This window comes from Capsicum annuum, chromosome 7 (assembly GCF_002878395.1).
Source record: "Capsicum annuum cultivar UCD-10X-F1 chromosome 7, UCD10Xv1.1, whole genome shotgun sequence".
NCBI classification, from domain to species: domain Eukaryota; kingdom Viridiplantae; phylum Streptophyta; class Magnoliopsida; order Solanales; family Solanaceae; genus Capsicum; species Capsicum annuum.
This window is the reverse complement of record NC_061117.1, coordinates 220,873,437-220,888,998: the sequence shown is the minus strand read 5'-3', so window position 1 is coordinate 220,888,998 and position 15,562 is coordinate 220,873,437. Positions and strand designations below refer to the sequence as shown.

General features: G+C 33.2%; 2 protein-coding genes across 6 annotated transcripts; one reads left to right on the top strand and one right to left on the bottom strand.

Moving 5' to 3' along the window:
• Positions 1-2,597: 2,597 nt before the first annotated feature.
• On the top strand, positions 2,598-8,295 carry LOC107878653 (proton pump-interactor 1). Of its 5 annotated transcripts, none has more exons than XM_016725722.2 (9): positions 2,705-2,852; positions 3,317-3,444; positions 4,370-4,768; positions 5,330-5,524; positions 5,647-5,826; positions 5,952-6,146; positions 6,868-6,966; positions 7,051-7,578; positions 7,688-8,295. In XM_016725722.2, exons 3-9 carry the CDS (start codon positions 4,406-4,408, stop codon positions 8,000-8,002), a joined length of 1,875 nt encoding a protein of 624 aa, XP_016581208.1. In that variant the 5' UTR covers positions 2,705-2,852; positions 3,317-3,444; positions 4,370-4,405; the 3' UTR covers positions 8,003-8,295. The 5 variants fall into 5 exon arrangements, with proteins under 5 accessions (XP_016581207.1, XP_016581209.1, XP_016581208.1 ...); XM_047415591.1 differs by having other exon boundaries at positions 2,738-2,798; XM_016725721.2 differs by lacking the exon at positions 3,317-3,444 and having other exon boundaries at positions 2,598-2,852.
• Positions 8,296-10,636: 2,341 nt separating this feature from the next.
• LOC107877399 (protein GRIM REAPER) lies at positions 10,637-11,436 on the bottom strand. The gene has a single exon (XM_016724050.2). The coding sequence runs from the start codon at positions 11,428-11,430 to the stop codon at positions 10,963-10,965; it is 468 nt and encodes a 155-aa protein (XP_016579536.1). The 5' UTR covers positions 11,431-11,436; the 3' UTR covers positions 10,637-10,962.
• Positions 11,437-15,562: the final 4,126 nt, after the last annotated feature.

The window sequence follows — 15,562 nt, the reverse complement described above, 5'->3', positions numbered from 1 at the left end:
CTTTTCTTGAGTCAAAAATTTATTTATTGCTCCATAAAGAATTTTTTTGTCCTCACAAAATATAAATAACATTGCATACACATTAGCATTCCCAAACTTTATTTGTGCGATTATACTGAATTTATAATTTGCGTTCCAAAATTTATTTCTCGATTTATATGAGCTCTTTTCTTTTTTTTCCAAACTGTTTGACACAGTTATTTCACACACCACACATGTTGTCTGTCTAATATAGAATTCTCAAAATTTACCACAAGTCTAAATAACTTCAACAACAAAGAAAATATATTTAATGTATTTCTATATAAAGTGGAGTCTACACAATTCATATTACTATTTTAAAGATGTGATAAATATTTATATACTCATAAACCCTCAATTCAAGATAAAATATAGTTTTAAAAAACCTAAACCCAACCTAAAAAGCAAAAAATTCACAACTTTTTTAGACCCAAAAGTCGTCTCTATTAATAAAGCTCCACACCAGAGCTGTGGAAAATTGTTTTTCTAAAGATTGATAACTTTTTAAAACTATTTATTTATAGTAAAAATATGATAACTACACCTTGGGTGTGTTTGGTACGATGGAAAATGTTTTCTTATTTTTCCTTATTTGGTTGTACTAAAATATTGGGAAAATATTTTTTAAAATGACTTATTTTCCTTCATTAAAGGAAAAATAACTTTCCTTATGGAATAAGGGAAAATGACTGATTTGACTTTTATGCCCACCCCCACCCCACCCCTCTTCCCCGTCCCAACAACACTTAAATTCACATTACTCAAAAATATTTTTCATCATACCAAACACACCCCTTGTATTTTCTTCTGCAAAAAGAAAAGAACATTTTACTTGCAGAGCCTGGATTTGTTCTTAAAAAAGGAAAATAATTTGGCATATTTCTGTTGGGCGTGAAAAGTTTATGGTTAATGGATATATTGGGTAAGCGTATGATTAGATGCATTGGGAAAAAATATTGAAAATTTTACCTTTAACGCACTAAAATTTAATTATCAATATCATATTTAAATTTTACCTTTAAAGCATTAAAATTTAATTATCAATATCATATTTAAATTTTACCTTTAAAGCGCTAAAATTTAATTATCACTATCACATTTTCCTGACATGTTGAGCTTATTTGGAGGGTATTTTACCAAATGGCACTTTTGATTTATCTGCATTTGATAAACAATAAATATATCATATGTAAATTAAATGTTTATAAGTTAAAAGACATAATGGATAATTTTATAATTTATAGATGTTGTAAGTGACTAACTTTTTGATGATATTATCTCTAGCATTTTTTATGGTATTTAAAATATTGTTTTTAAAGCTCGTTTCAGTTATCTCTTTTATGTTATTTTTGAAAAATTACTTCTAAATTTATATGCATTTTAAAAAACAATTAAGCATTCCAGCATTTGAACAAAAATAAGATGCTTTATTAGTATTATTTTATCAAATGTATTAATTATTTACTATGTTTCAACACTTACATTCAAATACTTCATTACTTATGTTTGTTTATAATGTATCAAATCACTCTAAAACAATTAACCACCATAATCTAAGACAACATTTATCAAGAGTCAGACATCGAAAGTAAAAAGGGCAATTAGCCCTTTTATCTAATTTGAACAATTCTCATTTCTATTAAATTTTTGAAATTGAATTACACTCGAAATTTTTTCCTTTTAACAATGGAACAAGAGATTTAAATGTATTAATTTCAACACCTAAAACCAGTCAATGCTTATTAGTTACTTAATTTTTAATCACGAGCTCTTAACAAATAAATGCTACTCATATGTATAGCACATTATTTAGCTCTTGTTTTAATAGATTTTGTAGTTAAAATTTGAAAATTTAAACTTTTAAAGTTGTACTTAGTTTTAAAATTTAAGATTGTATTTTGCTTGATTTTTTGTAAAATGATTCTGAGTGAAAATCTCAACAACTATTGAAAATATTGAGAATCGGATATCCATCATATTAAGCGGCAATTTTTCAAAAACCATTTTTAAAATTTGTAGTCAAACTCAACACTTACTAATAATAAAATAAGGGGAAAAGGATACTACTTTCTATGTTCTACTGTCAATCTTATTTCCATCAAACTTTACTTGTCTATTGTACTAAAAATAAATATTCAATAATATTTATTTAATTTTAAAATTAATAAATAATTTATCTACTTACTTTTAACATTAAATACGATTCATTATCAATATATGTTTCTAAACATTAAATTTATTATAATAAAAAAGTTAATATGATAGAATTATACCATTTACTATTTGTTAACATGAATGTCAAGTCAATAGTGAATAATTATGAATAGTGAATAATTATGACGGATGATAGGAGTACTAAAAATAAATATTAAATAACACTTGTATAGTTTGAAAGTCAATAAATAAAGTTACTTATTTTATCTTTACTATTAAATATTTATTAATATATTTTCAAATGATTAAATTTATAACTAGTATATTTAAAGGAGAGTGATAAAATATAATTAACCCTACTATTTATTAGTATTTTAATTACTATGCTTAAAGAGACCATAATCTCCTCACTACCTCACCCACCCACCACTAATACCCCCACTCTGTATTGCCAAAAAATAAAAATCCAATCTTTTTTTGTCTCTCCAATTTATAGCATTTATAGCAAAACATGTATTGCTAATTTCAAGAATTAATACTCCTAAAGAGAGAGAGAGAGAGAGAGAGAGAGAGAGAGAGAGAGAAAGAGGAGATCTGACTGTTTTCTCTCTAAGGGAGGAAGGGTATTAGTCTTTTTTTCTCTATATCTCCGCATTTTTAGTTTTTACTATACTTGGGTAAGTCTTAGCCTTTTCTGTTTCAGTTTACTAATTCAGTTTTGCTTCTTTTTTCTGAACTTCTTTTATTTGGTTTTGTTTGATCTATACTGATCTTGATCATTTTAAGGTTGTTTTTGTTCCTTTATATTTAATTTTAGTATTGATGATGTGGGGTTTTCTTTTTTGGAGGAGGGTTGTTTGAATTTAGCTGTTCTTGATGTAAAAATCTGATCTTTTTTGTGTTTTTGATGTATGTGTACTTATTGTACTTGGTGATTTGAACTGATTTTAGTATTGATGATGTGGGGTTGCTTTATTTTAGGAGTTTTTCCAGTAAAAATCTGATCTTTTTTGTGTTTCTGCTGGATGTGTATTGCTTGTACTTGGTGATTTGAACTGATTTTAGTATTATTGATGTGTGGTTGCTTGAAATTAGCAGTTCTTGATGTAAAAATCTAATCTTTTTTATGTTTCTGCTATAGGTCTGCTGAATGTATCCGGAGATTTGAACCGATTTTAGTATTAATGATGCGGAGTTTATGTTTTAGGAGGGGGGTACTTGAATTTTGCAGTTCTTGACGTGAAAATCTGATCTTTTTGTGCTTCTGCTGTATGTGTATTGATTGTACTCGGTGATTTGAACTGATTTTAGTATTAATCACGCAGTGCTTGTTTTTTTGGTGGAGGTTTGCTTAAATTTAGCAGTTCTTGATGTAAAAATCAGATCTTTTTTGTGTTTCTGCTATATGTATACTGATTGTATTTGGAGTGTTGAACTGATTTTAGTATTAATGATGTGGGGTTTGATTTTTGGGAGGAGGGGGTGCTTGGATTTAGCAGTTCTTGATGTAAAAATCTTTTCTTTTATGCTCTTGCTATCTGTGCTGACTGTAGTCGGCAATTTGAACTGATTTTTCCTTTTGTTTTTTGCTTTGTTTTGCATCAATGGACGGATCATCTTTGGTTTCCATCCGATTCACTTTTTCTTTGTTAAAGATCTAGTCTTCGCTTTTGATTTTGAATTTGGATTAGTTTGTACGCTGTTTTTTCTTATCCTCTTAAGGTTTATGGGGGTTTCCCTTATCTGATTTCCCTTTTTGATTGCTGCTTATTTATACAGGACTGTCTTTTTCTGCTGTCAGATTCTGAGATGCTGTTGTTTTAAAAATTTCTGTTTGTTTATTGATCTCTCTGAGCACTGATATATTTGAGTCTTGCCTGAGTAGCTGCTGTTTTCATCAAACATCTATTCCTTGCACTGCTTAATAGCTTCTGCTGAATTAATAGCATTTGATCATGGATTTATTAGGATCTTGAGTCGTGGGCTGAATCATTCTGCATCAATGGTTTAAAAGTTTAGTCCATCTTTCTCTCAATTTTGCATAGCAGTAAATGGATATGTAGTTGATAACTTGAAACTCTTCTGCATTGCGTTATTCTTGTTTTCATCAAATATTGTGTATCTTTTTGATGCATCTTTTTCACTTTGTTTGTACGTAAATTTGCTAATGTGTTTGTTCAATCTCTGTTTACAGGATCAGGCACTTTTTGCTTTGTATTTCATTGAAATAATGGGAATAGAAGTGGAATCCAAGTTAGTTCATGTTCCAGTTGAAGCTGGAAGTGAACAGAGCAATCTTCTGAACGAAAATGGAAAGCCGAATCATGGTTCAGGGATTACTGAGCCAATAAAATTTGGCACTCATGGTACCGAAGAACCTAAGGAGGACGCAAGCAGAATTCCTGTGAGCAATGTTCCAAAGGATGCAGTGGAGGATTGGCCTGAACCTAAGCAGGTCCATTCGTTCTATACTGTTAAATTTCGGAGATTTGAAGACCCAAAAGTGAAGGCCAAAATTGAACTGGCTGAAAAAGAGCTACAGAAAAAGAACCAAGCGAGATCTCAGATTATTGAAAAATTGAAGGTCAAAAGGGTAAGTTTTTGGGTGAATCTTCCTTTGGCTGTACATTTCAAGAGCATATTACTCGGTATCTCTCTTGTATTGTCAAAACCATGGGGTTGTTTATGACATGATCCTTTCTTGCATTCACATATTCCTGTAATTGTTGAAACATAAATCCCATTCAGGTATTTTTGGAGTGGGGGGTGGTGAGGGTTGGAGGATATGAAGAGAACTTTGGTAGAGTGATGGGAGACTTTCTGGGACATACTAAAAGGAAACATATAGTTGCCAGGTCAAGCACTGATAAGTGCAATAAAAAATATGGTATCAGAAGTTGCAGTAGGCTCGCGCTCAGTGACTTATTTGTCAGATTTTTTCTATGTCAGTGCTGTATTGAACTGAAGTATTACAAAGTCAAATATGAAAGATCTTGTCATCCTGCATTTCTAACTATTTTCTGCAAATTCAGCAAGCTATAGTAAGTTGATATTGCCGATTGCATGGTCCATTTTGTTAGTTGCCAAGTTTGTCCAATTTCTGGTCTTATGGGTGTATGACGGCCAAAATTATATAGTCTTCGAATGTTTTCAGGGTGAAAAATCAAATTTAATTGAACAAAGGAAAGCCCTCAGTGCTGAGAATAAGGAATTTTGGAGTGCTATTGATGGTAAAAGGAAGGAGATGGAACCTCTGCATGAGGCCCTGGGCCAGCTCCGCGGTTCTAAGAATGCAGGCCGAGAGAGGGGTCCTATGGTGTGTTCATCTGAAGAGGAGCTCAATCAACTTGTAAGAACTCGTTTATAACTTTATTTCATTGATTTGTTTCGGCATTTTTCGCATTCGTTCCTCAATTTCATATTTTGCACAAACAATGCTAATATGACGTTTTCATTCTGGCAATTTTGTAGATTAAGAGTCTGCATTACCGCATTCAGCACGAAAGTATTCCTCTGAATGAAGAGAAGCAAATTCTGCGGGAAATCAAACAGCTTGAAGGAACAAGGGAAGATGTTAAAAAGGTTGCTGCTACAAGGGCACAGATTCATGAGACGATAGGTGAAAAAGAATCTATCCAGAACCAGGTCAAAGTAAGGCCATTAAGTTATGTTTCTCTTATACAAATGCTGATATCTAGCTTTTGTGCCTGAATCTTTTCATGTTATGTTGCTGTAATCTGCCTGTGGTAACTGGTAACCTGCTTCTGGTGATGTAGCTTATGAATGTTGGCTTGGATGGAGTTCGTAAGGGGCAACAAGAGGTTAAGGCCAAGCTTAAGGTAATAGATGATCAGATTGAGGCCATAAACAAACAGATCAACAAATTGGATGAGGAATTGAAGGAAGTTGTGGAAAAGAGGGACAAGACTTATGAACATATTCTTGAATTAAGAAAACAGCGTGAAGAAGGGGTATGCTGCTCTGCTTCCTTGTTGACTGAAATGTTCTAGTACTATGCTTAAAAAGGGTTTATGGTATATGTTATGTGCTGATTTAATCCGATTAAAACAAAAAGATTCAATCCCATAGTTTGCCTTTGGGGTGAATGGTCATTAATCAATTACTCACGAGACGTTTGAATCATTGTGCTGCTTCTTGTGGCTGGTTAACTGTAATATGTTGTCATCTATGGTGTATTTGAGTAATCTGTTTCCATGTTTGATCACATGTTTTTGTTGTATTGGCCTTTGTTTATTCCCTATACTTTTTTAGTTGCAAGTGTAGGAATTTGATAATTGCTCAGAAATCTTTCCGTCTTCGAAACTATTTTGTTAAGAAATCATAGCAGTTACAAATATTTTATTCATGGTATGGATACACTCTTCATGGTTACTCGTAAATGACACGATGGATGCCTGGAATTTGTAGAGATGATGGCTAACCGGGTTTGATCATATATGTGGATTTTACTAGCTTGCTAGTGTCTTTTTGTATTCTAACTACCGCAACTGTCCTTGGTGAGAGCTTCTAGATCCCCTTAAGGGAGAAGCTAGTCGATTTGTTTACTCATTGAAATATTTAAGGGCTTTTGCTATCTTTAAACGTTGAAATCTTTTTGATTACTCTAAGCGTCAAGAGAAATAGTCTCTAGACTTATGTGGTCTTTATAACCAATTTCCTCCGATTTTTCAGAATTCTTCTTTCTACCAAAACTCCAACTTGTTGCACAAACTGAAACAACTTGCGGATCAAAAGGATGTTGGAGCCCTTAAAGAGCTCACAGTCACAGAGGTATGCTATGTTTTGTCAACGATAATTGTAAAATTTGCATTATTTGCATGTTTGTATTGACAATCAACTTTTTTATTTTACTAGGTCGACAAGTTCATTTCTCTTTGGTGTGGTAGTAAGTCTTTTAGAGATGACTATGAGAGGAGAATCTTGCAGTCTCTTGATATTAGGCAGCTGAGCAGGGACGGCCGGATGAGGAATCCTGATGAAAAGCCTCTGGTGCTACCAGAAGCACCTACTGTCTCCCGTGCTGAAGTTGTTCCAGCAAAAGCTAATGCAAAACCTACAAAGGAAGATCATGCACCCGTTGATGCTGCTCCGATTCAGAAAGAACAGCTAGAGAAGAGTGGCAAGCAGCTGAATGATTCTCGTGGTAAAAACACACAGAAAAAAGGGGTCGTTGATGATGAAGAGGAAATCTATGGTTTGGACATGCCCAAGGATATTAAGCCCAAGAAAAACGAAGTTGATGAGGCAACACTAAAGGAGATGAAGAAAGAGGAGGAGATAGCAAAAAATAAACAGGCTATGGAGAGGAAGCGAAAGTTGGCTGAGAAAGCCGCTGCAAAAGCTGCAAAGAAAGCTCAGCTAGAAGCTGAAAAGAAGCTCAAGGAAATTATCCTTCCTCCGATTCTTTTTAATTTACCATTTCTTTTCAGTTTTACGTTGTAAACATTCAGATTAGTCATAAACTTATCTCGTTACTTTCAACTTCTTTCAGGAACGTGAGAAGAGAGTGAGAAAGAAGGGCGGATTTTCTGTTCAGGAACCAACCGAGGAGCCAACTGAAGCATCTGAAGAGGTTGCTGAGGAAGAAAACGTAGAGGAGAAAGTTGAAACAACCGTTGCACCCAAGGTTAAGGCGCGGAAAGAGAACACTATCAGGCACAGAGTAACACGTGCAAGAGGCTCGGAGCTTCCCAAAGCTGTACCAAAGCGCAGGAAAGCAACAAACTATTGGCTATGGGCGGGTGCTCCTGCTGCACTCGTTATTCTGGTACTTCTAGTCGTCGGCTACATGTATCTTCAGAAGTAGAAAGAGGTGGGGGGAGTGTGAAAACAAAAACAAGAAACAACTTTGGCTTTAGTGTTCTTTTACAATACTGCAATAGCAAGTACTGTTTAGTTATCACAACTTTATTTCTTTTTCTTGCATCCTATAGTCTTGGGATGGAAAACTCATAATGTGTTGCTTGGTAGATGCGGCCTATCTTGAGATACTTACTGAGAAGAGTCTACATGTTTTTATTTATGTTGGTGTAGTTGTAATGATTGACATTTTGCTTATACATTGTCATGTTGGACTTTTGTCTTTGTAGACATTTGAAATTTTTTGTTATTATCTGCCTACTTAGCTAGCGTTTGATCATAGATTTAGTTGGAAGCTTGAAGATTGAAGTTGTGTTGGACTACATTTTATTGGATCAGATTTTGGAACTTGAAATTTTTTTGAAGATGAATTTTCAAAATGTGACCAAGTCCCATGAACGATCTACCACGAGGTGAATCTGCTCCCATGCTGCAAACAGTCAAATCTGAACTCCCTGTCACTCTTCTTTCTTTCCTCATGAGTAGGAAGCACACCAGCAGTGTGCGTTTTGTGATTCTATTGTGTTTTTTGCGCTTGACTGGGTGGCAGTTGACTGGAAGACAACTTTGATTCGCCTGGCCAACAGGCGGGTGGGGTGCTTATCTTGCTTATACAGAATGAGTTGCTCTTCTGGGCGGGCAGTGGTGTGACAACACTACAGAGAAAGTGGCGCTTTCGTGTAACCCAATTTCCTCCCAATTTCCTCCATAAATTCTCCAATCCAAATGGCAGAGAAGTTACCTTTCTTGTTGGAGGGGCGATCGTACGTTGAACTACCAAAGAAACTAGGATAAATCAATGTGATCATGACATTGTAATTGTCTTGATCGCCGGATATCATTGAGAAAGAAATATGAAGAAGTGTTATCGAACGATTTCCTGCAATTCTTCTCAGTGTGGAATGAGTAAAGAACCAAGCTACAAGTCTCTTTAACTGTTTTTTTTTTTCCTTCTTTCGGCTAAAGATTTGCGTGGACTCTTATCCTTTCTTAACTCCACCGTGTGGATTTATTGGATATGCTGTTATTGTTGACCAAATTTCATGTACAAATGGGAGGATTTATTGGATATGCTGTTATTGTTGACCAAATTTCATGTACAAATGGGAGGTTGGTTTCAAGATGGGTGACATTTTGGTGTGATATCCCTCTGTACCACCACCATTACATGCCATTATGGGTTAGTGGTAAGTTCTATTGACAATATCCTTTGTGGTGAACAGCAAATTTGATCCCAATGTTGGCTTTGAGTGGGATTTGACATTAGACATTTTTCTTTTATTCTCGGTGTAATTAAATAGGCCTTAAACTAGGTGGTATTCATTTTAATCCTTTAATTATTTTAGGAGTAACCAGGAGGTTGCGGGTTCAAGCCTTTGGCAGAAATGCAATGTAAGAGCTGCGTACAATACATCCTTGTGGAGCGATAGCTTTAGTGCACCGGGCTGCCCTTTTTAATTATTTTAGGAGTAAATACAAGACTTAACACACTAAACTCTTCGATTTTTGTGTTGAAAATGACTAGTAATGAGAAGAAAAAAGAGGGGAAAAAACATGTAAATACCATTGGACACGCTTTGGAGCACTATATTTTTGGTGGTGCTATAACCCGTACGTAGTCTAGTCGCACTCTTAATCATGAATAAGGTGCGATCGGCGATATCATTTTTTACTTAATTAAAAACAAGTAAAGATCGGCTATATCAATTCTCACTGATCAAATCAAAGAGTAAATAGAGTGAAGTCGAGTTTGTGAGTAAGCTTAAGAGTGGCTGCTGGTACTTCAGACATAGGTTAACCTGAAGTAAACATTTTATGTATATACAAACAAAGGTGACAATAATATGAATACCCACTTTGATCAAGTGCGTGATAAATTTGTTTTACAAATTACAGGGGAATGACAATAACATACCTGTGATTTCACATGTGGTCTAAAAAAAAAAAAGATAAGACGTACGCAAATTTTACCCCTACCTTCAAATATAGGGATATTTTGGAGAATATTCCGTATTTTGCACCCGAAGAAAGCAATGGTGGTCAGCTTAATTTGTATATTGGAAATTAAATCGTTTTTTTCTTTTTAAATTCTTAAAATAACATGGTATTAGAACCAACTTGCTTGTGAAATTGTATTATTATTATTACTATTATTTTTGTTGTGACTATTGAAATATGAACTATGATCGATCTCTCACTATCGTAAGTCACTTCATTAACTGCTAGGCTATACCGTACACCCTTGAATATTAGCAGCCACAGATTTAACTCATAAGAGCAAAGACCAAATCTCTGTTATTTCAGCATTATTGCTAAGTTTAAAGTAGATTTTTTTCCTTTTCATATTTCTACAAAAGTAGTTTAAAAATATTATTTGGTTATACATTGGACTGATGTTTTGTCAATTTTTGAGGATAGATTATTTTTCAAGTTTGAATAAATATTTTCAGTTACATTTTTTTTTTTCTACTCATAAAATTATATGCAATTTTTTTATACTGAAATGGATGTCCATATAAATTTTCAACTTCAACCACTGTGTATTTGAAATTTCAATCAAATTTATCCCAATACCATCAATGAATACATTATTGTTGCACCAAAGAAAGATTGCTATGCTTAAATATAAGACAAACAAAATGCCAAGAACAAGATCACATACTTTTATTTATGACAATATAGTCACGAGTATTTCTCCCCTACATAAATCTTTGTATCAAATGGAGCTTGTTGAAATCTTACGTATAAATACTTCTCCTCCTCCTATATATGCAATAAAAAAAAAAAAAAAAAAAAGACCTCAATAGTAACAATATATAGTACTAATATATGAACTCATGACCCCATTGTACTTATTTTTTCCAATGTAATTAATCAACATCTCAATATAATTAATTAATCCCCTAATTAAGCATAACCACAATATCCATAATCACATGGAACCCCAGGCAAACAAGCTTTGTTACATTTGCCACAATGTAGAGGATTATAGACCACATTAGTACATACCCCACCACAACAACGTTGTCCAAACTTACATTTATTTTGACATTTTCCACAATTGTTCATGTCACCTAGCACATTTCTACAATGCTTTTTGCAACAATACAGCATGCTTGTCCCATTATTTGCCGATACCCCATTGCAAATATTATTGCGATTCGCATCACAGCTCGCTCCCTTCTTGATTGTTGTGGCCTTGATCCCACTCTTCGAATTTGAAAATGGCCTATCGAGCGTGTAGTAATATACATCGTCTTCAGATTCATCGTCGTAGAGAAAAGCTGAATTTCGATTTGCATTTGTTAATGATATGAATAGAAATGGGAAAATGATAGAGAGAATGGCAGTGCATTTGAGTAAAATGGATGCCATTTTTATTATTTGCTGAGTGAAGTTGAAGTATGTGATCGATGTCTAATATATATCATTTTAAGTTGATGGTTGTGAGATAAAATATTCCTTGTATTAAGGGAGGGATTGTTCTCTGCTTATGCCAGAATTAATTAGATGCAAAATTGTTAATTAGTTAACTATTGAAAAGCTCTAGATCCTATTGACACATAGCTATGAACCCCATGAGGATTCCAAGGTGCAAGCTTGACTTTTATGAATAAAATAGCTAGTGGAATAACTAAATGTACTTTCATTGTTTGAAAAAGTTCTAATCGATTATGGAAGTTTCTAGCATGAAACAAAAGCATTTTGTACATAAAACTAGTTGTAGTTTCAAGTTAAAGTCCAAATCAAAGCATGCTTTGTGATGGATTCAAAAATATTATGTCAATACTTCTTTATGATAAGATGTAGGCAGCAAACGCACACACACCAGTAAAAGTTGTGGTGGGATGATGGGATGACAAGTACCTTTTCATCCTTCATTAGAGAATTCACGTTCGAGCTTATGTAATAAAATCATTTTTCTTTTCCTAGGATTTGTTCAGCGTGAATTCGAATTAATTAGGCCACAAAATATGTACCGAAAAGAATGAAGAAAATGATTAACCTTGTGTCTTACATAAAATTAGACTCAAATTTTAATCAAATTAGTTCATATAACTATCCCTAATATGTAAAACGTTTACTTGGTCAAAAACTAAAAAGTCATTTCTAATGTAATTGAAGACAAAGAGGAAAGTTTTTGTGAAACTCTACTCGTCAAACGAGTCAATTGTCCAAAACACTCTGTCATTATCATGAGTTCTTCACTTTTATTATATCAATCGATCGACTGTTTTTACATAAATGGTAAATAGTTAAACATAAAATTTAACTAGATCATCTCAAGCATGAATAGAGTCGCCTACAATCAACCTACTATAAGTCTATAACATGTTAAATTAATTTCATTGTGTATTACTAAGTCCTTCGGATACTATTATGTTTTGGCACGTTATTAGTAGGTCTAATGGTTGAAAAGGCCAAAAGGATCCAGTGTGAAATAAGTGAATTTATCTAGTTGATGCATTCTTAATTGATTGAGACAAAACGACTCCCTCAATATATACAACTGTCATTATCGTGAGTCCTTCACTTTCATTATATCGATCGATAGACTGTTTTTACATAAATGATAAATATTAGTTACACATAAAATTAACTAGATCATCTCAAGGATGAAGAGAATCGCCTACAATCAACCTTACCATAAGTCTATAACATGTTAAATTAGTTAAATTGCACATAACTAAGTCCTTCGGATACTATTACGTGTTAACACGTTATTAGTAAGTGTTAAATGTTCATTAAGATGAAAAGGCCAAAAGGTGGATTATTGTGATAGAGTGAAGAGTAATTTAGGTGTTGTATTAAGAAGAGACATAGGAGATTAATTGTTGCTTAATGCACAAGGTTGATATAATACTCACACGTTAAAAGATCTGATTTTCCGGCGGGCAAAGCGCGGTTTATCACGGCCTCTCATGCTAGATCTTATAGCCGACGTTGGTTTAGTCAATTTGTTTGGGCATGCATGATAGGTATTATCAAATGCCGATCGCACGATTTTTTTTAAAAGACCTCAGATCGTTATCATATGTGGCTTCCCGATCTTTTTAGCCGTTAATGTGGGATTTTTGTTCGCACATTCAGCAATTTGACCCTCGAACCAAGATCTACGTGTCATCGAGATTCACTATGTGTTGCCCACATTGTTTGAGTATTTTGAGACAACCGAAGCCTGCACAACAAACTTCTTGTGTGGGACATCTCCAAGCTTGTAAGTTATAGTGTTATTATTGTTACTCTTTAACTATCTTATTTTTTGATTTTGTTATCATCAATTTTTCAGCTTGCTTCGGTTATTATAGTATTATTTGTTGATATTGTTCTTTTCTCATTATTTTCGAATCGGCTTATTCACTATTATATTTTATTTTCAAATCTATTTTGATATGCTTTTTTTGAGCTGACGACTTTTTAGAAACAACTTCTCTAACTTCACAAGGTAAAATGAAGTCCGCATAAAACTATCATCGGATGTGGTGTATGTATGGCTGAGACTCCTCCTTCTTTAACTAGAATTTTCGGTTGCGGACCTTGGATGTAGAAAGATCTTCCGGTAGGAAGAGCAATCTCGGAATGAACCCTACTCAACGTGGATTTGAATTTGTCGAACTCCAATGCAATCATGCGAGTACGAAACACCAAACAAAAAAAGATCAAATTCAGATACAACTACCAATTACTGGATGTGATGCATTGATGGGGACTGCTCCTTCCTAATTAATTAGACATCTCGATTGCGAGTTTGAACATAAAAAATCTTTAGGTTAGAAGAGCTATCCCCAAATTGACTCTACTCGGTGTGAATTCAATTAGTCGGACTTCAATATAAATAGCAAACATTAAATAAAAAATAATACTAAACAAAAAGACCAATAAAGGTGCACACACATGATTTTTCCCAAATTCTGCCTATGAAATAACAGTGAGTTTTGCTACTTTATTATTTTTAATCAGGACCGTAATCACTGCAGAAAAAGGAGTACATCACACATGGTTGACTTCTCTCACCTCAATTTTATTCACATGCCCTCTGCCATCCCACTTCTATTAGGAAAAATTGTACGTACTACATTAAATCGCCCAAAAAAATTAAATTAATTTTTTATGTTTACACTAAATTATATATTTTTATTATAATTTGGAAAGTTACTTACCTTTTGTTTTATTGCACTAACTTATTGAATTATAATTTTTATAATATGAGGAGTCTCTTTGTTAATTCGGCGCTATACGAGTGACATACACTATTTTCCTATAAACATTTGAGAAGAAATTGGAGGAACTATCGATTGATGAGTCTGTATACTCTTGTCCTGTTCGATATAAGGTAGTATATAGTAAGTTGTCTTAGCTTTGTTGATGAACTTGAATTTTACTTTTACTTATCATTCTTTCGACTTTATCTAAGTACTGCGAAAGTTATCAAATTACTTTTGTAACAAAAGAAATACTCAATTTTACATATCACATATAAAGATGGCACGCGAATGTACATTAACTAATTACGATTGCAGTTTATATAAAGACGTATTATGTAACTGTTAAATTGGCATAAAGACAAGCTTTGTAAATTTTTTCTTTATTCACTTTCAGGCCTATTTTTCTTTTTCTTTTTAAATTTTATTTTTTCTTCCATTGTTCTGATAAAAATTGCATGTGGAAGAGTTGAATTTGTTGACATATATTAGTAGTCTAGTTTGCATGTTGACCAATTATTTTTTTTCTACCGCTGACAAATCTAGTGGTCTATATTATTTTGTAGTCTAAATACATCATTCAAATCCAGCTAGTTAATAATAGAGGGAAGTACAAAAATGATACCTAAAATTAAAATAATATTATAAAAATAATATCCATTATTAAATATTTACTAAATAGCCATTTCCAGTATAAATAGTGTATCATTTCATTTTTTTCTTCACGCTTTTTTCCATTCCAATCATATAATGGATTTCAAATAGAAATTAGAAAAAAAATAAAATTCAACCAATTTCACCCCAATTCCCTATCTCAGATACCAAAATTTAAATCTTTACCAAATTCAACAAAAAATTAACAGAAAAAACAAAAAAACAAAAAATCCAGAAAAACCCATCACCAAAATCTACAGATACACATATTTTTTTAGAAAAAAATATGTGATAACATTGGAATGTTCCTTCAAAAATTTGCTACTATAGAAGATTACATACTCTCTGGTTTTCAATTTGGTCTACTTGGTTGATTTCCAATTCAACTAGTGCAGTTTTCCCACTCTACACCATTGAAGAAACTATTCAACTTTCTCTTCATCCTTTCTGCGATCACTGTAACTTCACTGGTAAAGCAAAATGAACACTCAATTTTTGTGATACTTTTGTGGTACTTTTGTTTGTTTATTGTTATGGAGTATTTTTTGTTGTTGTTGTTGTTGAAGGATGGAGGCACATTATGAGTCGAAAAGAAGGTACCATTTGATAATACCGGCAAATGAGAATTGGGAAAAGCCATTGGGAAGTGA